This window comes from Acanthaster planci, linkage group LG13, assembly GCF_054643075.1.
Source record: "Acanthaster planci isolate LZ-2023a linkage group LG13, COTS_SCS, whole genome shotgun sequence".
Classification (NCBI taxonomy): Eukaryota; Metazoa; Echinodermata; class Asteroidea; order Valvatida; family Acanthasteridae; genus Acanthaster; species Acanthaster planci.
The window spans coordinates 3,109,176-3,136,211 of record NC_141789.1 but is presented as its reverse complement, the minus strand read 5'-3'; the positions used below and the strand labels follow the sequence as shown (position 1 = coordinate 3,136,211).

At 43.0% G+C, this 27,036-nt stretch overlaps 1 protein-coding gene across 5 annotated transcripts in view; it reads left to right on the top strand.

Moving 5' to 3' along the window:
• Nucleotides 1-26,595, top strand: part of LOC110977143 (gamma-adducin-like) — a 57,239-nt gene extending 30,644 nt beyond the window's left edge. For 4 of the 5 annotated variants that reach the window (XM_087145012.1, XM_087145011.1, XM_022231002.2 and 1 more), the window contains 12 exons: nt 5,871-5,988; nt 7,804-7,952; nt 17,249-17,479; nt 17,942-18,184; nt 18,615-18,818; nt 19,540-19,812; nt 20,332-20,442; nt 21,033-21,125; nt 22,417-22,476; nt 24,633-24,801; nt 25,410-25,517; nt 26,151-26,595. In XM_087145012.1, the coding sequence (XP_087001138.1) occupies nt 5,871-5,988; nt 7,804-7,952; nt 17,249-17,479; nt 17,942-18,184; nt 18,615-18,818; nt 19,540-19,812; nt 20,332-20,442; nt 21,033-21,125; nt 22,417-22,476; nt 24,633-24,801; nt 25,410-25,517; nt 26,151-26,452 (2,061 nt within the window). In that variant the 3' untranslated portion in view covers nt 26,453-26,595. The remainder of the gene's footprint in view (nt 1-5,870; nt 5,989-7,803; nt 7,953-17,248; nt 17,480-17,941; nt 18,185-18,614; nt 18,819-19,539; nt 19,813-20,331; nt 20,443-21,032; nt 21,126-22,416; nt 22,477-24,632; nt 24,802-25,409; nt 25,518-26,150) is intronic. The other variant, XM_087145013.1, reaches the window with a different exon arrangement.
• Nucleotides 26,596-27,036: the final 441 nt, after the last annotated feature.

Sequence of the window (27,036 nt, the reverse complement as noted above, 5' to 3'; positions counted from 1 at the left end):
ATGCAGATTCATGCAATGCATAAATGATGAAAATGTATTCAAGGTCATGATACTTTGCAGGTTAGTGTTTTCTGTAGTGAAAGTTAAACCAGAGATGACAAGTTTCATGTAATCAGCTGATCTTCATTGTATTTTTGTCAACCACAAAATGTTTTGTTGATGAACCAAAATTTAGAAACCATTCTCTTCATCTGTTTAAACTCCCTGGGTTTGTTTTCGTGGAGGTTTTCTGAATCTTCCAGAATTCCAAGACATGGCCAAGTGGTAAAATGTTTTTCACTTGGAACAAAATGTGTACTTGAACTTTTTAGTCCACTGGGGTGGCAGGACTTTGGTAACTAAATGTACATGTTGAAGCCAATTTAAGATGTCTGGCAGATTTAGGTAGGATTAGCATTGGTATTGTTTTGGCCTGCTGAATTCATTTTTTAAGAATTACTGTGACTGGTGGGGGAAGAATACCCCCTTCCCACCTGAGTACGCAGACCCCTCCCCACAAAAGGAGGGTGAGCAATTTCTTTGCACAAAAAGTTCTGTAATGAAAGAGATATGATTGATGAGATGTCAAACGTGCGCTGGGCCCCAGATGGCCAGAGAGTGTTCAAAGTTATACATGAGCAAATACCTCATTATGAGCTCTTGTTATCAACAATTGCATGTACGGTGTACGAGTATGTGGCAGTCCTTAAACTTCCTGACTTCCGTCTCTTCAAAATTGTGCAGTTTGTCTGGGAATCATTCATAATTTGCATTTCTGTCAGATCTATACGGTTCTTGCCATGGAAGTGACCAATTTTGCAAAGAGGTCAATTTCATACAAAGTGCATTTCACCTGCTTTGACCCTGTTCTGAACTTTATGCTGGTAGTTGCATAAAAATCATATTCTGAATTGTCTGTTACAGAGGGAACCTGTTTAAAAGCCTGGTAATTTACAGAGCTCATTTTGTCAACAAAAAATTAGGTCAAGAACAGCTTGAGTTGCATGTGTACCGGTACATGTACGAGTTCTCGTATATGTAAATAAATTTGTTGAAATTTGTGTATTGTGAATCATTCAGCCAACCCAATGTCTACGTATTAACGTTGACAAAAAGCATCACTTCATGTGCATGTACCGTACATGTACATACTGGTACATTTTTGGTATGTACATGTACTGTGATGTAGAGACCGTTACCCAGCTTCTGCTGACCCTTATTTACCGTTAACTCTTTTGCAGTCTGTTGGTGTTGTGGCTGCTAGGTTTTCTGCATACACAGTACTGTTTGGTACTGTTTATAGTGAACACGTACCCGCAGGCATGTGCAATGTTCAATGCACCTGTTACATGTACATGCATACATGTACATGCACTTACAATATTTGTTTGTCTTGCACCTGTCACTTGAGGGCGGTGTGGGGTCATGTTGTTGTGACTGTATTGTCTGCCCAACCACCAGACTGTCTGGAGGTGTATTGACTGAGAATGTTGGCGGTTTGATTTTGTGAGGAGAATGGCAGCTGGAAGACTGCCACATTGTTTGACTGCAGGGAGTGGAGAGAACAAAGATCACGACTATCCCAAACCTGCGCAGGTGGAAAATTGGGGGGTGCAGCACACCATTTCATTTGAAAACATAGTTATTCATTATTATTATTATTCAAGTTGCAATCCTATGTATGTGAATTGCACTGCCCCCATGAAATTCGTTTCACAGAACAGGTCTACCAGTATTCGAGGGTGAAAAACTGACATTGCTAAAATGAAATTGGTCACCCTTTAATCTGAAGAAATCTCCGTCCTGAATGAGGAGCAAATAAAAGTGTAGTTTTATGAACATGCTACCAGTAACATACGAATTTACACTGTACAAACATGTGTTGCCATCTTGGTACATTCACTTCTTTGTAAGGAAACAAGTCCTTTTTTCCCCGTTGTTGAAACACCACCTGTTGGAATTGAAGCTGTACATTTAGATGTCTACATGTACGTTGTACATGCTGGGCCGTAAAAGGCTAATGGCTCACTGACAAAAGGGGGGAAAAAGTAGAAGAAGGAAAAACATTTAGGAAGAGTGAGAAAACATCCAGGTTGTGTGTAATTGTGTACATGTAGCCACACAATGATAAACTGTCACGCTCGCATGGTCTGGCGCTGGTGAAGAAGCCAGACAAGCACAGTGTAATGCAGGCTTTTCAGGTTATTGGATATAGGCTGGCATAAGCACCATTGGATGAGCATAAAAGGACTCCAGTCTACTTTTCCAGGTATTGATTAAATGAAGTCACTCTCTAGAGTTGCCCATTGATACAGCTTAAGCCCCCATTCTGATCAAGTGGTATAGAGGATAATCCTGTTGATCCCCTGGCTGGCAATGGGTCACTGAACTTTCCACCCTCTTATTGCCTGCCCACTTACATGTAGTATACATGTCTAAGTACACATGTATGTAATGTGACAGTTAACAAAACCCATGGATCCTGTCACCATAGGCAACAATCGTTTTGTTGTACGGTACCCTGGTCATAGATTTCACTGGAAGGATCTTATGCCAGATAAATTAAAATACTTTGACAAATTGAAACACGTGAAGAGTAGATTAGATATTTAATTTCGAGGAAAATTATTGATTGTGATGTCTCTGCAGTGGTATAAGAATTACTGGTACTGTGTATGTAAACCTACATGTACATTGTCTTATGGGTAGGCCTTCACCCAGTTCAGGGGACAATTTATTTTGTTGTAGGAACATTGTTCTGTTTCTATAACATTTTCGGTCCTCACAAAATAGGTGAAATATTGTGTGTTTTTTCCCACAACTACTGAACAAGTAAACACTTTCCTGTATATGTATCGGTACCGAATGTGTGACTGGTGCCAATGAGCTGTGAAGTCTCAGACAATCCAAACTGAATGAAGGGGACCAGGAACCGGCAACCGCAACAACATTATGGCAGGTTTATTAGGGTTTATAACCCAGTCTGTTACTTGGCCTGTTGTCCTTGTTGGACCTGTCTGTGTTCAGTCATTCTCTTTATGGGGTACAGTCTGATGATTTTGACTAAAAAGTATGTCACTTTGTGGTCTTAATAAAACAAAAAGTTGAACCAGACAGTAATTGTCACTGTTTGGATTCAGCCTTCATTGGACACAATGAATGGTGGTTTTCTTAAACGGGATCATTTTATCGATACTAACGCCTGTAGCAAAACTGAAGTGCCCCTCAGAGGTTTTTTATTTACCAAACAATACTCTGACTTCCAAAGTGGACCTTAATGGTTCTTCAAAAGCTTTTAGTCTGGTGCATATTGGCCTATGGTTGTCAGCTGGCAGACAGTGAAGTCCAGTTGAGTTACTTTTATTAAAGGTCATGGTTAGATACAAGTACCATTTTCAGGGTGTCAGGTGCACCCCTACTGATATGTGGCTAGCTGTCAGGGACTCCATTAAGTAATTACATGTGTAAATAATAAATATCTCCATAAACTAACTTCTTAACACTAATGTTAAACCTCATGGGTCAAGACATATTGCTAGTTTCCATGCACACTGATTTAGGTGGACGGAAAGTCTGTGAATCAGCAAACATTGAAGCTCCTCCCTGGAATGACATCCTTGTGAATATGCATATTTGCATTAGCATAACAACCCAAAGCTCACCCAAATGTTCTTTCAAGTGGCCAAATGAAAAGTGAAAAATGAGGTGAAACGGGATGCATTGAGGACTGCATTAAAAAGTTACATTGCATGGGTCCTTCCATTTGAAAGTGGTAGTTTCTTTAAAGCTTGTCGTTACATCACACGTTTCCTTGTGTAAATGTTGGTAGAATTAGCTATGGAATGACGTCGTTGGTCAGATAATGTATATACATGTATGTAGCTTTATGACCAGTGCATATGCTCAAACGTTTGACTTTGAGTGGAGCCCAGGTATTATCGGTAGTTGGAATTATACCAATGCTGCTGACATCACAGATGGTTTGAAACAAAGCCGAACATTATGCAGGAACGTACCCGTGCGTGTGCATTCATGTTCACCCTTTTAATCCTCCGGTCCGGTTCCCAGTGTGCAAAGAACGGGATAGTTTTTTCCCAGGCTTTGGTGTGATTAGTGAATTCCACAGTGTACTAGTACCTTTGCAATATACCCTGTTTAGCAATCTCTGAACTGGAGCCCATTAATCTAACAGTGAATCTCAGTAGTGCCACGTAGATATAATGGACCCTGTTAAGCCTGACTTGTACATATACCAGTGCACTACCGGTAGAGCATGTACATGTACAATGTTGGCACATACATGTACATGTACCCATGCACATATACCGGTACATGTACATGCACGGTCAGTTTATATTGTACAATATTATATTGTACCTGTATGAAATGATCATCTATCAAGCATGTGCTTTGACAAGATGTCATATTGAGTGCAAGGAAAAAATGGAGCGTTGTCAGAAAACCCCTCCAACCCGACATGTGGACATGCACTGTATCCAGAGTCGACCTCATCAGTGCCTCATTGACTAGCTGGTGGGCTAATCAAGATGGGTTGCTGCGTGATAAGAGCGAGCCCTACAGATAAAATTCCCACCGGCTGGAAAGGCCGATTGATAGCAAAGTGATTATTCCAGCAATTATTGTGTGCATGCACGACGTACATGTTCCATATGCCACAGTTGAACAGTATTGTACGTGGACCGGTATTTGTGATACTGCCAATCAACTGTTACCCCTCCAACCATTGCCAATCCACCACTGAAGAGGTAGAACTTGTCTCTTCTATAGGCACAAATCTTCCTCAGCCCCTTGAGTCTTGTTCGGATGAACAGAGATTTGGAGCTTCGCAGTGAGGGCCATTCATATGGGGGGCGGGCAAACCTGAATAATCTTGTAGTCACCCAGGATTAGGATGAATAACTGAGGAGAATGTAAGGGCATCAGACCTCTCAAGGGCTTCTTAGAAAATGGACACTCTACGGTATGAAACTTCAGGGTAAATCGGCAAAAGCAGCTGTAATTGGAGCTTGCGTACCAAGAAGAAAAGTCTCTCTACATTGAAGTAACTATGCACCCACATGTAACCGGTACATGTATCCTGGACATTTTGTTGTGAATTTCATTCACATCTACCGGTATAGCACAGGAGTGTCATATTTTATGACCAGCAACTCGCAGAGCTACTGACTTCATATCCATTTCCAAGTGCATCTTGTTTCGAAAGTCCTCGGAAATAAGTGAAAAGAAATTTCTTCCCATTGGTTTTCAGTGGAAAGAAACTTCAGGTGGAAAGAAAGCCAACATTTTCGGGGCATCCTTGGAGTCCAAATTGTGTTAGAGTCATGCATACTCTTGTGCTGTCTGGGATTTTCCTCTCTCTTGGCCCCCTAGTTGTATGCCTGGTCACTGTGTTCCCAACTTTAAGGATATACTTCAAGAAGAGCTTTGTAAATTACTGGTAGCTTGATGTTGACTGGCTTTGTTGAATGTTCAATGTTCAGTGCATGCACACTTTACCTGTAAAAAAAACAAAAAAAAATTGGCCATTAATAACCCTCTCACAAATGAACAAAACAGAGTGGCTAGGTAGACTGCATGGTTCCCACTTCCTCTGTGAGCTAAATTTATGGGACAGTGGAGAGACCCAGACCAGACCTGCTTAGGTGTAGAACTAAGTATATGAGGAATAAATGCACTATGAATCAACTGGTGAAGAGTATGTGTGAAGACTGGTGGTGGTGGTGGTGGGCCAAATGGGAAGTTGTTGACAGGCAACAAAGCGCCCTCTCTTGGTCATGCTCAAAGCCAATGCAAAACATACAGAGATACCCCCAAATTAACAACATATTGTTTCCTTTTCTCTTCCCCTCCCCTGTGTGTTCTGGTTGCAGAGTGGGCCTCACCCAGCCAGCCTTATCGCCCTTCAGCAGATAGCAGACTTGGTGCTCCCCCAGTCGAGGTTCAACCAGACATCAGTGGGCAGTGGACGTGGTGGGGCGGCCCCACAGGGTAAGATGCAGGAGTCAGAGGCCCAGCTTCTCCTGAAAGTGAAGGGCAGAAACACTCACAACTTGCTCAGTCATTTAGAGCTTCTCCCTACTCCCAATCATTTTACCTGGCTCATGGGGAATGCTGCTGTGATGGTACCACAGTGCAAGGGGGGGAGTATTGAAATGAGCGCACTTCCAAAATGTTCCTGTGAAAGGGAAAACAAAGTGGGCCTTGGTCTGTGAGCGATATATATGTACAAGGAGAAAGCACATGTATTTAATTAAATGAGCCGTTGCTTCAGGATTGTTAGAGAAAAAATGTTGATGTCCAAAAAGTTAATGACCCACGAGAAGTGCAGCTGCCTGTGACGGTTTCAAATACTCTGATGGCATCAACATGCCGAAAGGTTTGCTCCACTTTCTTTATTGTCCCATTCAGTTTGTTCAAGTATCGGTAGTCTCTTCAGACGGCTGGCTGTCTGTTCAAGACATTATTGTGCACGTGTTACTGCTTGTATTTTTAGAAGTACATGTGTGTGCATATTCAAGCTGTGTCGGGTTCTAGCACCAGTGTGCCTTGCTGTGCACTTTTCCAGCATCAAGCAAAAATTCTAATAGTTCTGTGACCCTCCTGGATCTTTCAAATTTCACCGGGCAGTTTCTGGAAGGTTTTGCTCCAGTGCTAAAGTACGGCCAAGTTAAAGAATGTGTGAGTCCGGAATGCCTCCCACCACTTCAAGCGCAGTGGATGCACTTTGAGTGTCGTGCACAGGAAGGTCGTTGGCAAAATGACAACAGGCTTGGGTTTAAACAAAGGTTTAATGGACTGCAGATGAATTGGGCTGTAGCCAAAATTACGGAGTATAAATAATGATCCCGGCCTATACTTCTTCATGGTATTTGGCTACGCCTGTACATGTATGTACATCCCATTTGGTGGGACCATATCCTTGGATATCATTTTGCATTTTTGTTTTCATAGACATGCGGCGTGGTGTACATGTACGTGCACATGAAACCCATCAATTTTTCCTGGTGGGCAACCCGATCGTTGTTTATTGTGTAATGTGAACAGAACCAATTTATGTTTTGCAATTGGAGCAGATGTCTCTTTTGGCATCAATCCACAGGTGCCAGGGATGTTAGAACTTGTCAAATTTTGCAAGTAAGGTGTGATGAAATGTGCTGTGTTTCATGATATTAATGGGAAAAAAATCACAATAATAATAATCAATGAAAGACAATGGTTTGAATTCTTTTGAATCCTATCAATGAATCTGTGGAGTTGATTGATAAAATACCATATGTCAGTATTATCTTGCTACCCAGCACATGCATTGTTGTCTTTATCTGTGCGTTTAGCCGGTCTGACTGAAGTGACCGGTACAGCCCTGTCCTCCACTACCCCCCCCCCATTGTACTCAGAAGTGATGTGGGTGAGAGACAAGAGCAAAACACGCACAAAACTATGGGTTGCAGGGCAGAAACTTTAGGGAGGTATCGGAGGCAATTGCTTTGATGCCCCTGGTCTTTGCCTTGATGCCCATTGAAATGTGCCCGAGCTGATTTTCTAATACACTGTACAAGTGCCCTTTGCAAATAAGAAATTGCCTTGCCAGTTCAAGAACGAAGTTCCTGCCCTGGGGTGGGTTTCAGAGTTTCCAGTGGTTGGGGTTGACATCCCTCCTCTTTAGTTTATCCTTTCAAAGAAAAATTAAAAAGATGTGTTAGAATTGAGTGGAGGCTGATAAGAGACATTTTTTCTTGAGGGGGTCTTTATTAAGCAGAGACAAGATACCATGAGGGGTGAATGTTTTCTCTGTTTTCATTCCAGGAATGAGCTTAATACCAGTGGCCGACATCCGCGGTGTGGACTCGGTCAACTACAGCAAAGGGGAGAAGATTCTGCGGTGCAAGCTAGCCTCCCTCTACCGCCTGCTGGACCTGCACGGATGGACACAACTCATCTACAACCATGCCTCGGTAAGATAGGGGGAGGGAAGAAAGAGTTAGTCCAGTTTCCTTCTGACGAAGTACTTGTACCTAATAGTGGTTCCAAGATCCCCTTGGATTTGCTAAGTGTGAACCAGCTTTCAACAGGGAGATTGGAGGTTGTAAGGCCTGTCTTCCAGAAGTGTTATTTCAGTTGAAGTGTTTCAGGGATGTGATTCCTCACTTTTGGGGCATATTTCAGGATTTTTAGCTCAAGAATTTTTCTTTTTTTAAGAGGTTTAATCATTCAGATGTGGCTACTGTTTCAACTTTATGAAAAAAAAATTTGTTCAGCTATAAAAGCACCTTGTTATAAATGTGGCTTTCCAAACCCCTAAAAAGTCTAAAAGTATTTTATTTTCACGTTACGACCCCTGTGCTGGATGTGTTTTCACCCCCATTGTTTGCGTTTATCAACAAGCCACACTTTTCCATTTTTTTTTCTAAGAACGGATGTCCAGCAGGCATCTCTTCCTGCATTGTGTTGGTCCAAACCCCAGTTCATTCACCCATTCAAGATTGGTTGTTCGGATTGCTTCCCCTGTCACAACAAACTTATCTTGTTTACACTGCCTCATTTACTGTCGTTGTGTGCATCATGGTCTACCATAGTCCTCTCCAGCACGCCTTGAGAAGCATTTCAAGTGCTTGTCCATTACGACTAATCCCTTCAAGCCATCTCGGCCTTCTCTCGGGACAGAGCTTGCAACAGGCCGAAACATTCTGGAGGGCTTGAGCAAAGTTTGGTCAGTCTGGCTGGGCGGGGCTTCAAATAAAACTCATGTGACTCTAAATATCAGATGAGTTATTCTTCCGCTTTTGTGAAGCGTTTTATATTGCTTTGAGTTCGACTTCTGCTGGTTTGGGGGGACAAAAGGAACTTTTAAAAAGTATTAGTTTGTTCATGAAGTGAAAAGGCAGCTTCAGGTAACATAGTTATGTTTATGTTTGATGGCATACCCTGCAGTACCATTGAAGGGACAGCAGAACACAACTGTTGAAAAAGTCTCTTCTTTGGCAGTTCTTGGGGCTTTAGATTTAGGGTGCAACTGTTGGAGTCTCTTTGATTATAGCTGGGCTGTAACCAGTGTGGAGGTTCATTACAGCAAGTTTGCAAGGCCTTCAACATTCAGAGTGTACATGTACATTGTACATATACACATATGTGCATGTAGTGTGACAAGGAGAATAGGATGTAGGAATTTGTCACTATGTCTGAAATTTGAGCATGAGTCATACGTCCTGATATTAAAGTGCAGAGTATGAGTCCATTACCTGTTATTATTCGAGCTTGGCCTGGTTGGCCATGCAAGAAATGAGTTGAGCCAGACTTGGCAAGAGAATCGGGAATGCTTGAGTGCCAGCACTTGGCTTTTTACACACACGGTGCACTCTACAAAACTCCGATTGCAGCCAGCATCGTGATAACGAATAGTGCATATTCCCCTGCCAGTCTCGGGCAATGTTTGCTGACAATAAAAAGGGATGCACTCCGGCTTTTGACAGCGGCAGGAACTCATGTAAGCCACAAAGAACACACCAGGTTCACTCTGGCCTGTCAGGGGCACTTGCCATGTGAATCGATAGATGGCTCAGGCCAGTGAAGTTACACCATATACAGTGGAACGTCCCTATACCGAACACCGCTATACCGAACATTTGGCTGTACCAAATATCGTCCTTAACTTCAAATATTTTGTGCACAAAACCTACCAAGCATTATGCAGTTGCAAATCAACCGAGATTTGCCACAGCATGCATCAGAGATCGATCCTGAGTGGTAGCATCACGACTTTTAGGATAAACTAAATATCAATTTTGTAACTCAAGATTTAATAAAAAGCAAAAATAATTTACCGATACCATTCTAGAAACCTCAAACGTGAATGCTATGGCAAAACGTCACGAAAACAGCGAACCATAATATCACAAGAGGGTGCACTTGATTTAGACAAGAGAGGGCCCTATTCAACATTGCAACGAAACATTCGGCAGTTAATTTCGCTATACCGAACAACCGCCTGTACCGAACATTTAGCGTGGACCCTGTCCAGTTCGTTACAGCGGCGTTCCACTGTAGTATATACTTTGTACAGTTTATACTGGTACTTAACAACCATTCACAGAATCATACTAATTTGGTGACTAAAATTAGAAACCATGACTGCAGTGGTACTATGCTTACATGTACATGTACGTACCATGCCTATACATACAAGTGATAGGGTGTTGTGATTTGGCAGAAGTCAAGTTTTAGAATTTGCTTATGTTGCCACAGAGTTGAACCTTTTCTGAATGGTACATGTACTTAATAATGCAGAATGATAATTGCTGGGCTCATTGATATTTCCTGATTAGCAGGCCTGTCTTGGATCAGTAAACATGCAAATTAGCTGTGAATAGAATGTACTGTTGACTTAAAGTGATGGAACTCTTGTGCAGACCGCTGTATATCAGTGCCAGAAGTATCCCATTGAGAACATGCAGTCTGGAGGGTCCTTATCATTGGAACGCTAACAGTGTTCAGTCAAAGGTCGGCCGGTTAATCGCACCAATCGAGGTCAAGGGGGCTGCAGGAGGTGGTCGCGTGTGCGCTGATGATGCGTTGGTTTCCTGTTTGTGAAAGAGTGTGTTTGCTGTGGGTCATCCTGGAGAGCGCACCACTGTCTGGCTTGGTCAGAAAATCAACAGCAACAGCGATAAGAGTGTTACACCAAAATGTTGACCATTCTGTAATCCTTGCTCACTTGAGAGGCTGACGACAGATTAATGAAGTACTGTACCAGTAGATGGCTACATGAAGATACTGGCCAGTGGCTCATCACCAGGCTTGCAAAATGAGTTTCTCATAAATGCTGCCAGTAGACTATTCCGAAGAGACACGTTTATTGCAGTGACACTGCATTTATTGACATGTTCTCAACCACGAGACGCACATGCATTTCAGCAAAGTCACGAACAGGGGCTTGAGGAGGTGCATAATGCAGGTGTACATGCACACACATGTACGTGCCACTGCAGTAAGGTGGCTTTTAAATCAGTTTGCCACTAAAAGTGCACAGTGCCAAAAGCAGCCTGCACACTTCAATCGCTGGGCCCTCTTAGTAAAGAGAAGTGGCCCCCTTAATAAAGAGAAGTCAGCAGTTGGCTTCAAAGAAATGTAATGTTGACAAGTAGAGTGCTAGAGTATTACCCGAGGCAAACCACATACATTTACATGTCAATCCTGACTCTGAGAGAACTTTAACAATTTGAAAATGTCAGAGCAGTTTCCCATTAAAAAAAATCATCTTGATGGCTTGGTACATGTACTAGTACATAATTTCTACACTGTCATCTTTAATGGGAGTAATTTGAAGTTCGTAAATCTACGACAGATACTGTAATCACAAGTTGCCCTATTTTTTAAACACATTTTACCTTAAGAACTTGAGCTAGCAACACATACGGGTATGTACAAGTACATGTACATGTCCGTGTGATTCAACCATTAAAGTCAGCTACATGTACAGGTAGTACAGTCATTTGCAAAAGTTCAAGACCACCTTGAATTTAATTGGTATTTCTGTCGCTTGGCCTTCATTACACTGTCTCACTCAATGATTACTTAACATGATTTTACAGTGGTGCATAACATCAGTGTAGCGCTGTACACCCATTTGAATGAAATTTTTTGCAAAGGCAGGTCTTGTATGACATTTTATCTGCAAGGCAGCATGGGTAAAAAAGCCAGTCTAAGCAGTCAGAAATAAAGGAGGGCACACTGAATATTAGACTGTTAACGTGTCAAATCGTGGAAATGTAGTCGAAAATGTTCAACCAAGGTTACACATTGAAAATAAACATAAGTTGCCATGATTGATTGGTTTAAGTTTGGTTTTCCTGCAGGTTAATGCAGTTTCTAGGGGTGGTCCTAAACTTTCGCAAATGACTGTAGTGCCAACACACCACGGTTCAATGGAGATGAGTAAGGATCTAGTTTCATCAGAAATGACTCATAATGTTATCAGAAAAGGTCACACAGACAAACCGTGTAAAAGCCATCATTAGAACAATTGCCTAAAAACTTGTGCGCGCATATCCACACTATTAGGAGAAAAATAACCATCATGTTTGAAAATGAGAGATACTGGTATCAAAACATATTTACAGTTCCAAGTCAATTTACATGAACAAAAGGCTTTGTGGAATTGGAATGCTGTAAAGTGCTCTTAGGTGGCGTAAGCAAATACATGTAAGTCTGATTGGCAGATGAGGAAAAAAAATGAATTATTGAATGTGCTACATTGTACTTCGACGACAATTCACAAGCTAAATGTAGGTCAAAATGAAATCCATCCTGTTGAACACGAGTTGGCCATCTGCCATCAAAAATACAAACAGATGCTACCCTGGCATACATAAGATATATCCAATGTGTTTAAAGTGTGGAAGAGGTGGTAAGAATTTGTGTAATGCCCCCACAAACATATGAAAAGATAGTTTACTACCCTCGTAAAAGGTTGATATGATATTTATTTGGAAAAGTATTCAACTCCATGAACATGCAGAGCCATTTCAAGACACCAGCAAATTACTATACTATAGCTGTCCACGTCAGAAACATGTTACATACTGCAAAACACATGTGGCCTCCATTCGGAAATGATTATCTCCAATATCGCAACCCATTAATTGCCTCATCTGCACATTTCCGCAAGTGCCCGGGAAGAAGGTTGGGGATGTTGAATCCAGACTGGAAGCTACACCGGGGCTGGCGTTGTCACCTATGTGTTGCTTGGTTTATCGATTAGGCGAGGCAGTCATAATGTGTAAGCGCGACGTGGTTGCTGGCTGTTATTTTTTTGATGTACATGTAGATCAAGTGGTTAAGCAGTAGCCAGGCCCACTGACGATAAGAATGTGTTAGTCATACGATGTGAATCAAAATGCAGGTTTTGTGAGCATATGCAAACTGTAAGTAGATGACATGCATGCATAATTTTCATGTGTTCATGGCAATCACTACATTCCATGAAATGCAACGACAACATTATGAAGAAAAAAATTCTTACACTTCACATTGACTGCTTAATGACAGAAATTGTCCCTTCATCTTCAATTACATGTATTTATCTTACTGCAAGGTGATATTCTACATGTATCTCCAAACATTATTCCCCCAATCAAACCGTGTTTATGTTGCTAAAATACTTATAAACGTATCCATGTTTATTACCCATACTGAAATGAAAACTCTAAGTTTATGGGCATGAATGGCCTTCAGGGCAGAAAACGTCTGTTTTAAAGACACAATTCTTATCTTGCATGCGCAAGAGATATCTGCACAATGTACCATGTGGAAGGGTATTGTTCATTTATGTTTTGTTCTTGGCCTTTTTTGATACACGGGTACATGGAGTGCATGCATTCATACAGCTCCTCAATATCTTTGCAGCAGGTGCAAGTGCCAGCAATTGGATTTCCCAGCATGCCACTGCGAGCACACACTCACAAGATCTGTTCTCGTCTGCCGAGGCAGGTCACACCCCTAGTGATGCAGACAGCGCGGTCAGCAGAGGCAGACACGCGTGCATGCACACACCGTTGCACATCTGTTGGAGATGATCAACATACTGGGCATGTTACAGTGTACCTCCGGCACTCCCCCAGCAACAGTGTACCAGTACCGTCAGTGTACATGTTGCTCCGTGTTGTTACGACCATCCATGCCTCGGCCAAGTGGAAAAGAAATTGTGTTTCATGTCCAAATAGCAGGTCTCATGTTTTCCTGCCAGATTTTCCCCCAAGATCACTTGCACATTCGGGTCTTGGTGCATGTAATGAAAACCAAAGGAATTGTGCATGAATGGATATATCGATCATTCTGTAAATTCTGGGTCCAAAAGTGTGACCTTTCTGTGTCCCCTGTACACCTTACCTTGTAATTTGACATGGAAATATTTCAATATACATGTATTCTAACAATTTTTAGTTGTGTTGCAGATGTGTACCGTAATCACTCTTGGGAATTGAATAATGCATTCTGAACTTACACATGTACCGGCATGTCAGATGTGACGAGATGCCAAAAAAAAAACAGACCCCCAAATTGATAGAATGACCCACATGTAAATGTCACACACTGGGGCATTTGCAGCTTCTAAAGTACTTGTTGCCATGGCAACAGCATCTTCATTGTCATCTGCTCCTTTCCAGTTGTTATAGCCCCCCTCATTGCAATTAAAGGTATGGGTTGAAACCGTGCACTGTTTTAGTACTTGCCACTCCCGTTGTACCAATGAATTCATGACATTGTGTTTTCCATGAGATTTGAAGCTTTCCACGGTGGAGGTAGCAAGTAAACTAGACAGGTTTGCGGGGTAGCACCGTTTAATTGTGTGTTCCCCCGAAGGTTCTCCTTCAAGTGGGCCATGTACATGTATGTGGATTTCACAAACATGACAAATAAACAAATGAACGGTTTTTGAGAGGGCACGTACAATAGCGGTCCTTACAACTGTAACAGACGATTGCATGTATGCACATCAATCTGCACTACGTGTACATGTACTTGTACATGTACCTGCTTCAGCATTCAGGAATACATCTGCATACACATGTACAATGTACTGGTAGGTTACTTTTTCCTGTATAATCATCAACCATAAGTTTGCGACGTTTGCTGACTGCTTGACCACAGATTTCTGTCTTCAGATGTTTACTGTGTACAGTCTGACTTTAGTCGGCGATGTACATGTATGTGTGGGTATACATTAGTGCAGTGCAGCATGTCAGTGTCATTCCTATCATTCATGTACATGTACAATTTATATACCTGGGTAGGCTGTGCATCGTACCTCATTCTCCGTATTGAAACAGGATACCGGTATATCTTAACATTCCCAGTGGAACATACATGTACACGGGTGTCGTGCCTCTTCACATCAACATTTCCTCGGTATTAGCGTATATTTAGTCACTGGCTATATTTTTAGCTGGCTGACTGGAGTTGTATAACACTAAGCTTGTTAGAGTCTGACTTCATGCAGTGAGTCAAAAGAAATTTGATTAGTGGGACAATGTCAGAGTGAGTTGTGGAAAGATTTATCTGAATTGGAAATACTTACCAGCAAAAGAATCATTTGATTAAGTACTCTATTGTGGTTAAAGGTTGCCTAATCTTTTTTAAAAACGTTACACAATAATTCATTTTGGACTGACATATTTGAAGTTTAAGTGTATTCTGATTACCTCTGATTTCTTCCTGGGAACAGCTTTGTTGTTTAGAAGTTTGTGATGGCAATTTTAAAGTTAATAATTTGAAAAGAATATCCTTGAAGGCAAATTGTGGTTTAATTCCATATTGTCAGTGTGTTCTGCATGTGATCATGTTTCTCGAGGAACAACCACATCCAACCAACCTTCATCCGCAGATTAGATATAAGATACCCACACTGAAAAGAGTTTAAGGCAGAGCCTGATTGACTGGCTCACATGACGGATAGACAGGGGCATGAAAGTACCACAGGAAGTGATTGTCAGAGCCATTGTGAATGGCGGTGATTCAAGCCAAAGAGGCCACCATCAGGATGAGCCCTGGTTTCTTGCAGTTCAATGCAGTACTTGTACATTATACATGTAGATGAGATGCATAGCATGAGATGTGCCAGACATGTACTGTACATAATGGAGAGACTAGTCTGCATTGGCAGGCTGTCCAGGGCCCAGTACCTTGTACACTGTACATGTAGGTGCTTTTGAGGAAAATATTGCCCATTAGAAAAAAATATTGCCTATCAGCAGACTGTTGCCTGGCAGAAAAATATTGCCCACCTGGAAAATAGTGACTGAAAGAAAAATATTGCCTTGCCAAATTCTAGTGCCAAGTAAACTCTGCTGTGAACCAGTAGATACATGAACTCGTGCATGTGCAGGTGATACATATGGCATGACTTGGTGACCAATTACCTTGGTTCATAAAAGGTTGTCTCTACTTTGCAATTTTCTTCTCTCGGCAGCTGTGCCACATTGGCCACCAGGCCTACCACAGAATGGACATAGTGTTTGTGTTTGCAACTTTGTTAACACAGAAATTCTACTCCAACTCCAAAAAAAATAAATTTTCAGCTAAGCAACTTTAAAGGAGCACCAGTACGTTGTCATGTTCTCAGATTTTGTTTTTCTAAGGGGAAAAGGGTTCTTTCACATGTACAAAAAAGCACCAATATCACCAGTCAAATAAATAAACATGAGATTCTTTTTCTTAATTAGCAAAGCATACATGCATCCTGTTCGGAGAAAAGTGCTGCATATTCCAAAATAAATTAAATGATGTTAAAGCCACGGATCGTTCCTGGTCAACAGTACGTGACTCCGCTGAGGCGGGGAAGCTGTCGATGCATTGAGATGTATGGTGCCCAGGTCAACGGTCAGAATGATCCAGGCTGGAGGACAAGGCTGTCGTCATTGAGAGAGCCAAATAAACAAGGGCAGAGTCATGTATACACACACTAGACTAATTGTGCAGTTGCAGCGTGTACATTGTTAAGTGCAGTGCATTTAGTGGAATGATTTGTGAGGATGGGGAGAGAACTAGCAAAATGGACAGTCAAATGGCTAATTTCTGGCTGAATTTTATTGGAATATTAATTAAATGTGTTCAAGTTTCCAAAGATTGAACTACATGTACACTGTAGGTGGTATTGCGCAGTAACTGTTTTTTTCAAAGGAAGCCTTCTTTTGATGGATGAGCCTCATCTCTGGTTACCTCATTCTGGTTGCCTCAAATGACTTAATACATGTAGCATGTTACAGTTATCCAGATGGGATGGTAGGCTTCTCAGTGTGTTCTGGCTTGTGAAGCAATTATCAAGGTGATGTCCTGATGTTCTTTAACTCAAATGGACCATGAAGGGCCAGTCATTTTGTGCAGTAGCTTGCTCGGTGCTTTTATCTGAGATAAAATGCACACAAGTAAGTTTGTAATGGAGATGTATGTGGGTTTGGATACCCCCGGCAGCATCTTTGAAAGGGTGCATCCTGGGGAGAAGATGATATAGAAAATTTGCTGAATCTGCCATAATCTAACGAGCAAAGTAGAAGGCCTCCTAGATCCAACAGAACCCAGTGATGAATGTTTTTTGACTGCTGGAAACAAGATTTCAGAAATTGCCCGCTCTGAAATTTTGTGAGATCACCCGTCATTTTGACAGATTAAACTTGTTTGTCACCAAAGTTTGTTAACTTTTGAGTTTTCCAAAGTTGCTCACTGCCATGTTTTTGTTTTTATCTTTCTCTATCACCAGCTACGTGTCTCCATGGAAACAGACCACTTTCTGATCAACCCCTTTGGCCTGATGTACCACGAGATCACCGCCTCCTCCCTCATCAAGGTGGACATGCTGGGTCAGACCGTCGACCCGGGCACCACGACCTATGGCCCCAATGTGGCCGGCTTCACGTTGCACTCTGCCATTCACAGTTGCCGGCCCGACGCCAAGTGTGTGGTGCACATTCACACCGCGGGTGTAGTGGCAGTGAGTGTCCATTCTGCCATGTAGGATTCAAGGGATTCTATGTGGAACGTGTAATTAATGTAGTAATTGAGAAATCTGTCATGCAAAAATATGAAATGTTTGATACAATTAGTCACTGGTTTCTTGTTGGTGTGGAGTCACGTCTTCATACATCCATTGGAAGTCAGTCAAAAGTCTTCCATTGTCTAGTCACTGACTCTTTCATTGTTACTATGACAAAGGCAGTTCTTTTTTTCGTTCGTTTCCAGTTACTTACAACGAGCCTTGTATGCTGATGTTGACTTGAGCCTGTTAACCTTTTCCCTTTGTGAAATTAAACATTCTAGTGCTGGTATTTTGCATAGTAGACACTTAGGTCATTTATGCGTCCTTGTCTTGTCTAGTCTAAAACAATCTGACCCACAAGCCCAGCTCTTAACACAACAGCAAGTTAAGTTTTTCCTTTGTTTTTCCTCCATTCAGGTTTCCTCCATGAAGCAAGGCCTCCTGCCCCTCAGCCAGGAGGCCCTGATCTGTGGCGAGGTGTCCTACCTTGACTACAGTGGCATCATCATCAACGACCAGCAGAAGGACGACATCATCCGGGCTCTGGGCCCCAACAACAAGATCCTGTTCCTGCGCAACCATGGCGTAGTATGCTGCGGTGAGACGGTGGAAGAGGCGTACTACTGGACGGTTAACGTGGTCGCGGCCTGCGAGACCCAAGTAAGTGACCACAGGTGTCGGTTGATGTTCAGGGATTAGCCCATTCAGTAGGCGGATGCAAGTCTGTGGAAACTCTACGGCTTGTCAGGCTGGAGTTCAACCCCGGATAGAATGTCACTCCGTCACAGGTAGCTCCCTGGACTGGGGAAGGTCCATGGCATATGGCCAGCAGGTGCATTGGAACTCTTTACCCACTGATCATGAGTCATGACTCCCAAGGATGAGCTCAGACTGATTGAGCAGGACTTGGCATTCATGTATATATTTTCCAAGAACGTCCAGTCAAGCGATGCTCTACCGATAAGTTGAAAAAAGAAAGTTAAAACATTTTCTTCAGCTCATTATCGACCAGATCCTTGTCCTTACAAAGTCAAGATGTTTTTGTGAAATTCAAGTAATAAATGTTACTTTGGGCTTTTTTCCTCTTCAGGTCAGGTGCATGTCGGCAGGCTTGGACAACCTGATCCTTGTCTCGGACGCCGTGAAGGAGGCGACCCGCAATGTGGCAGTCAAGGGTGGTGGTGGCGTTATCATGCCAACCTCGCCGGAGGAGGAAGGGGAGAAGCGCCGTGAGAAGAGGTGGAAGATTGGCGAGCTGGAGTTTGAAGCCATGATGCGGCAGCTGGACAACATGGTGAGGCAGTCCTCAAGATTTTAGGGGAGTTTGGTGATTTGGGAGTTTGGAAGTGGTTTGTCCTTGCTTTATTACCACTGTCATGCATTGTCACCTCAGTCCACGTGATGTGGATTTGGTTTTTAAGTCCCTGCATGATTCTGTTGAGTTTTCCAGAATGTTCGGGGGGGGGGTTCCTCCCATGTCTAAGAAATGTCTCCAGAGTTTCTCAATGCATGTCTAGAATTAGGTCTTCAGACATCATGACATGATGTAGCTCTGATATTAGTGCCAAACTACGTGCAGTGTGGTGCAGTGTCAGTTCAGTTCAAGTCCTAAGGTAATGGTGGGTGTCAGATTGGGTACCAGTTTTACTTGGCAATGCTGCTATCACTGTGGCAAGTGAAAATATGATCAAGTGCCTCACCAGCTACCAATACTAGTGTCGAGTGCCAAATATGGGGTGTCATGAGGTCATGTGTCAAATCAGTATTGTGTATTGCTTACCCAAACGGGTCTTAGTACCTATGGGCCAAGTGTCAAGTTCAGGTTCCAATTCTATTGGTCAAATGCCATGCCAACCCCAAATACTTTAAGGTCAAGTGCCATTCTAGGTCCCAGTGCTACTTGCTGAAGTGGCACATGGGGTTCTAATAAAATCCCCAGCTGGGATAAGACTTGGATTATGGTTCAAGTACACACAAGCTAATCATTAACTGTCATTTCTTCTGTGCATCACCAGGGACACAGAACAGGCTATGTGTACCACCAGCCCCTGGTGCGTTCTGAGCCCAAGCCCCGCAGCGAGGTGGCCCACCCAGCGGCCTCCACCTCGGTCACCTACTTCTACGACGATGACAAAGAGAGCAGCAAGTACCAGTCGCCCATGAAGTTGATGAACCGCAAGCAGGCTGGAGAGAAGACCAAGTGGTTGAACACGCCCAACACTTACACCAAGGTTGAAGTTCAGGAGGAGGTGAAGGAAGGGGACGAGACCCCCAAGACAAAGACTGTGGTAAGCCATAATTCAGGCTGCATCCGACACATCTTAGCTGTGGCTGACATAAGCACCTTCATCTATGGGAAGCAGGTGCAGCCACTGGCTGACAGCTTGCCATAGGCACACTTGTTATTGCAAGCCACAGCCGTGACTTTTTAATCCTTTGTTTAATGGGAGTCGGATTGGGGCTGGTTTCGGGGTACTTCCCTCGCCTGTTGTCATCTGCAACCCAGGTTCAAATTCCACCCAGGCCAAGTTAGAGTAGGTTTTCTGTCCCAACCTTATTTCATTGGTTTCTCTTGGAATATGGTAATTTTCCTCCCACCTCTAAAACTACAAAACGTCTTCATTTTCTCTCTCTAAGTTGCCTCGGCCCTCCAAGTTGCATTTCGTATGCACATTTGTTAGAAAACCTTGGTTCATCCCAGGAAAAGAAAAATTAAAAGCACAAAAAAAAGTATTCATTATTGTATTGTCCGTGCATACATCTGATCTTTAATTTTCCGGGTTTTTTTTGGGTTGTTTTTCTTTAAGTGGGTATCTGATGAACAGAAGCAGACCTCTGGCGAACCAATCAAAGTGGACCCTCACCAGTTCTCAGTGCTGTCTGATGACCCCAAGGAAATGAAGAAAAAGCACAAAGATGTAAGTTCACCGCCTAAATAAAACCCAGTTCGGAGTGGTCTGTAGGTCAGTTGAAGAATGCCATGTAAGTAATAGATTTCAGAGACGAGTCTTTATGAAGTTGGAAGCACATCTAGTCCAGTAGCGCACATGTCAAACAGAGCATAGGCCGTGTCACGTCTCGGGCGTTCTTGTCTGTTGCTTACTGATATTCAAAACAGCTGCCCAAATATTTTTTGTCATTTCCTTTTTTTCTTGAAATGCTCTGCATCAGCATTAGTCACCCCAATCATGTTTCAAACAATATGCCATATTGCATTGAGTAGGTGTTCTTTTTTAGGTAAAGGTCCTAGTCAGTTGACCAAGCGTGAGGTGGTTTGTTGACAGAGTAGCTATTGGAGGTTATGTACTGCTTTCTTCAAGTTGTGCTCGTCTGCTTGAGTTCTCCTTGATGTAGAGGCTACACGAGGGTCAGTGTCTTTAAAGTGTAAAGTCAAGACGGGCCTGTGATGCCAAGAATTGGCAATCTGTGTGGCATCAGGTTGTCAATATCTTCAGTCTGTTTAGTCTTTCACTGGTTAATTGTTTTTTTTCTTTATTTCTCTCTGCAGTTGAAGACAGACAGATTTGACGATAAGGTGACTGCCGGCCCCATCTCGGAGGTGCTGTCGGGCGTGCAGTATGGTGACACGCGCAAGGCTCAGGTCAGTCGAAGTGTTTGTCGTATTCATGGAAATGATGCATATTCAGTGCAAACAGACATAGTGCTTTTGCGCATCATTGCCTCTGGAGCCAAAAACGTTAATCCTTGGGTGTTTGTTTGTTTGTTTTTTAATTTTGCTTTCCTTCAAGCATTCTCCATTTTGTAAAGTTTCCTTCCCAAAGAGCTTTTTGGACACTCCCCCCGCTGTCTCACTCCAAAACAGAAAAATCAATATCATTCATTTGACGTGCATTTTATGATATAGCAACAAGTGAATTTTGGTGAGTAGTGGACAACACCAGTGTGGTTTTTCCGTTCAGTTCTGGTAATGCTTAAATTTCATGCGAGATGCCCATGTGCTCATGGGAACCACTGCGCAAGTGATACAAGTATCATGATGCAGAACAGACATAAATTGTGTGTGATAAAACTTGCACAGGTCTAAGTTCAGTGGAATCGTGCACATCTTTTTTTCTTCCAACTTTCCAAATTACCCTCCTCACCCCTTTTTTAGTGGGTTTTGTCATGATGTTCGTCTTGGGAATAGTTGTTTTGTTTTTTCATGCTGCGGTCATTATTGGTAGTCACATGGTCCCTGGACCAGAGGCTTGATCTCATAAATGCAAGGGCGGGTTGGCAAGCTTTAACCGCAATTTTTCCTTCTGCCATTTTGAACGTCTCGGTCCACTTCAGCCTTTATCAGTTTTTTCCGTTTTGTGTCCTGCCGTCACACGAATTAGCCAATCTTTTCCCCAACAACTGGTGGTGCATGCGGCAAAATGTCTAACTTCGGATTTGTAGCATCTTAAATTGAGGTGTGGCCTGCATGACTGTTGTTTTTGCACAAGTCACTTTTGCTCACAGTTCAGTGCATGAAAAACCCCTTTCTTTTGGTTTTACTTAGCAACTTCCTTCTGTATGCGTCTGTGGCAGTCCATTCCAACTTGACATCTTCATTTGTGTAAAGACAAGTTCCACATTTCCATGTTGTCTCCCAGACTTACAATCCAAGGCACCCTTCAGATTCCACCAGTGATTCAGACAATTTGGCCCTCGGCAAATTCCAAGGGAATGTTCTTCGTCTGAGATCACAGGGTGACACAAGGCGGTTGCGTTTGACAAGCGAATACCAAACGTCAGTCTGTCATATCCATTTCCAACTTGGAGCATCCCTTGGAGCTGTAAAATGCCAACGCATATAGAAAAAAAAAACATTTTAGTGCAGATCTCGTTCAGAGCAGAGCTGCCGAGTCAACTCCATGTGTATTTTGCTTGTTTGTTTTTTTTCTTAGCTTGCTAGGGATGCCCCCTTGTCTGACTCCAAAGATAACCTGCAAGAGTCACCCCGCAAGGTATCTGACCAGTGGACCCCACAGTCTGGTGGAAAAAAAATGCGTTTTTTTTCGCCCCACAAACATGGCTATTTGTTCCTGGCTAAGCCCTTTTTTCTTCCATGATTGCTTCTTTCTGACAAGTTGCATTGTGTCCCTGCTGTGTACCTTTCTCACGACACATTCCTATTCTTATGCACCATCTTTTCTGCTTTTTTTCCCCCTCCAGTTAGTGTTAGCTCCACTTTTCAATACGGCGCCATTTCCAAACACCACCAAACCCTTTGCTATGTAAATCGCTTGAAGCCTAATGCACATTGTACCTGTCTGTGGCTTGCAAATAAATGCATCAGGTTCAGTCATTTTGACTTCAAGGCATTTACTTAGCATCCCTAGGATTGACGGACAAAGAGCCTTGGAACCATCACCTGGACTTGACATACATGTAGTGTCTGATACATGCAGTGGAAGCCAGACCATGTCTGAATCACTTAGCTATGGCTAGAAATAATGTGTGCACCAATGGAAGCCACTTCCTATAGACTTGTACGTTATTGGCAGCCATAAACACGCTATTAAGACACAACCATATATTGAATACATCGGCACCGGTACCACTGGTTTTCAGCATGGGGACAGATTCCTAGGAACAAATTCCTTAGGGAATAGGGGATGGTCTTCCTCGGTCTAAGAACTTTTGGATTAGTTTTGTGAAGTCACTGGATGGCGACAGCAGACCTGAAAATTCACACACGCAACGTATCTGTGAACTTGGGGCGGACTGATAGTTTTTAGTGCGAGCCCATGGAACTTGTGCATAGAGACTGGAATGGTGGAGACTTCAAAGAGATTTTAGGGGCTGGCTGTCTGTTGAGATCCCATTAAGAGAACTAGTGAACCCTGCAGGTAGCTTGTTTAGTGTCCTGTTTTGTTTTTCTTTAGCCTCAGTAACATGTCTTTTATACTGCACAATTGACTTTTCAAATCGGTTTGCATCTTCACCAGTTTGAAAGTGTTTTCCAAAACTTTTTTTTTACTAAACAGTCTTCCTTAACTGTTATTCCTTTGCAGAGTTAATGATATGTTGGCATCGTTCAAAACCAAACTTGCTTTTAATGCTTTGCCAACAGTGGCGGTCCGTTAGACAAATAGTCAATATGCTGGCACGTTTTGTCATGGCGTGATGAAATCAGTCAGAGGCCAGTGAGGTAATTTGGTTGGTTGTCACGTAGCCTCTGGCACATTGGATGTCCCTGTGATGAATAGGTTATACTTCACGATTCACTGAGCTGTAGATTCAGTAAACACCAGTAGATGTATTGGCACCAGGAGATGTGCACTTGGGTAAATAGTACACACCCTGTTTTGTTTTGTTTTCATTAATAACGTGCTTTGTTTCTGTAATGACATGCTTTGTTTCGCTTTGCAACTAACCTCTCTGCTTTCGTTGTAAATTCTTGTCGGCGCAAAGATACAATAAGTTTATTAGCTGGGGGGAGTACAGGGGTATTATTTTGAGGTGGCATTTTGATTTTTTGCTAGGAAAATTTTGATTGATTTTCACGTTGAAAATAATGCTTTGAATGATTAAAGCGAGTTGATACTTTCTATTTTTGTTTGCAGCTTTTGGAAGCAATATTTCTATATTTCAAGTAACATGTATATTGCATTGTCATGCTGACTAAATTCTGATGTTACACAAAATATTGAAGCCCAGTGGTACTGAATTTTGTCAGGGGGAAGAACTGTATGAATTTAAGTTCAAGCATGTTGTAGTGTCATCAGTTATATCCAAGAACGTTGAGTTTAGCCAAGTTTCATCATACATTCAGTCGGCAATGTCATATTTCATGCTTTTGTACTGCTTCGCCCTCAGACTTCCAAGAGATTCACATTGAATTCAGTAACAGTCTCGACACATTTAGTTGGAAGTTGGTTGTGTGCATTCAGTTGAAAATTGGTCAATGCACAATACAAACACATGCACATTGTCCTTCCATAGCTTTCAAAAGTAGGCTGCCGTGCCAGGAACAATTCTTGCACTAAGTCATTCAAATAAATTGCACTGATGCTGACAACCAAAGTTACATGTTATATAGGGTTTGTACCGAAATGTGGGTGAGTAGGTTCAATATTGACTTTCGACCAAATTGCATGATTTTTTACTGCCCACACAGCCCGGTAGTGGTGGGGACCAAGTCCAGGCGGCCTCCAAGGGGATTATCACCCGTGAGCACCAGAAGGATGTGATGCTGTACACAGCCTATGCCCCCAATCCCTTCGAGAACATGACGGAAGAGGACATCTTGAAGTACAAGCAGGAGATTGCCGAGAAGACCGGACAGGGTAAGTCACTATCCTTGATGGGCCCTTTCAGGGGAGGTTTAGAATGAGGGAGTTGGGTGTTTTGAAGCATGTCACAGGTCAGGTTGCTAGTGCTAGCGTGGCTGCACGCCAACCCGCATGCACTGAGCATGCTAGCATCCGCGTGACGTCGAGTGCTTTGTTCTCAATTGACGTTGCCTTTTTGAAGTAGCGATTTGGCTCATTGGCTGCAAGTTGCAAAATCTCAGTCACTAAGTGTTGTGGCCTCACAGTTAACAATTTTGACCTGCTTTGACCTCGAACAAGTCACTTCCTCCCGGTTTTGCCTCATGAAACCCAGATGTATGAATGGGTGCCCTACGAGGGTGAAGACCAGATATACACTGACAGTGGCTGCCAAATTGGTCCCCTGGCTTAACCCTAACCCTCCTCAATCCTTCACCTGTTGGAGGATTGAGGAGGGTTAGGGTTAATGAACGGGATAATAATAACCATTGTAGTGCTTTGAAAATGGAGATGAGTTAATCAAGTAAAAAATGGAAGAAAAACTTCTTAAAAGGTTTGTCATGCAGTTTGCGATTGGTTATTAGTAAAATTGCAGTAAATGTTTATCCATCCTTGATTTGTAGATGTGAAAGAGATTGAGCTGATTGTGCAGGCGCCTAACATGAACGGTCCGGAGGGGGCGGAAGAGACAACTACCACTACCAAGAAAGAAGTGGTTGTCACCAAAGGAGGTGAGTTGACAAGGGTTGATCTCCAGGCTCATTTATTCTAATTGATCGTGATCATTTAAATTCCTTCTCTGCTGCTCAAACTTGGAGTTGGAGACAGCGAACGAAATTTCACCTCAAAAGCGTGTGACCCCATGGTGGTGTTTCCTGTTATTTAAATCGCACCACCCTGTATCGAAAAATTTGGCCCCTTTTTTTGGAGGAGAAAACATCAGCTGGTCATTCCACAGTTCTGGCATTTGTCATTGCTGCCTGATGGGAGAAGTAGGTCTTCCTGCCCCAGAACAGGAGTTTCTTGTAGACCATAATGACCCGACAAGGCCAATTGAGCGCACTTACTACATACAAGATAGGCTGTCTAAGGGTTAAGTACATGCCTAGGCACAACCAGTAGCTGGAATGGAATTTCTCAGGGGGCACCTGGGGGGTGGCTCACATTTTTTTCAAGGGGGGCTCTGTTAGCAAATGTGCTGTGGCTTGTACATGTACGTGGCAATGCCTCATTACACTGCAGGCAAAATGTCAGAACCCACATTGTTTGTTGCCATTTCTCAGCTTCAGCAGGTCTCTTTGTTTTTGCGGTGACCATTTTTTTTTTTTTGTCTCTGCGTCGATTCGTCTTTGCGATCGCTACAGAGGATGGCTCGGAAATCACAACCACCCGGGTGGTCACGACCACGCTGACAACCAAAGAGACCACGCTGAACGGGGAGGAGGCCGAGGCGGAGGCGGAGCCCGAGGAGGGGGAGGAGGAGGACGAGCGGGCGGCCTCGCCCTCGCAGGAGGCCGGGGTGCGAAGCGCCAGCAGCGCCGAGGCCTCGCCCACCAAGGACGCCACCTCGCCATCCAAGAAGAAGGACAAGGACAAGAAGAAGAAGTTCCGCACCCCCTCATTCCTCAAGAGCAAGAAAGACAAGAAGGAGAAGGCAGAGAGTTAAGCGCCCATTGGAATCAACCCCCTGTCTCCCCGTGCACTGTTTCCAGCTTTTTGCCCGAGTTGGGGTTTGTGTGTACCAATGTGGCTATGTCCATTTTTAAAAAAAAGTTTCCGAAGTGGCCTCGTTGTCCACCATCTTGTCTGAACCGGTCAGAACCAGTTCTTGCCAGCTGTTACCATAAGGAACAATAGTTAAAGGTCTGCCACCAGACTGGATTGAACTGGTTCCAAGCAGTTTGGTTCTTCAAGACTTAGAATTTGTCATTTTGTTTTTGTTTTATACTTCTTTGCGTAGGAGTCAAACGGTAATGAGAGTTTGCTTCCTTATTTTCTGCCTTTTCTCTCCATCTCGACAATTTTTTGTGGCTTTCCTGCTCGTAGTTTTGGGGGATGGAATGATTTGGAGGTTGAGGCTAGGGGGGAAGAAACCACGCTGCTGCAGTTATCAGCCGCTTGGAAGGAGCTTGATAAATCTTTGTACATTACTGTGATCGCTCGTCCCATGAGGACACCAGAAAAGAACTTTTGTGTTTATTAAGCAGTGGTCGCTTAGTAGGTATTTTTCAAAGATACAGTGTAGGTAGT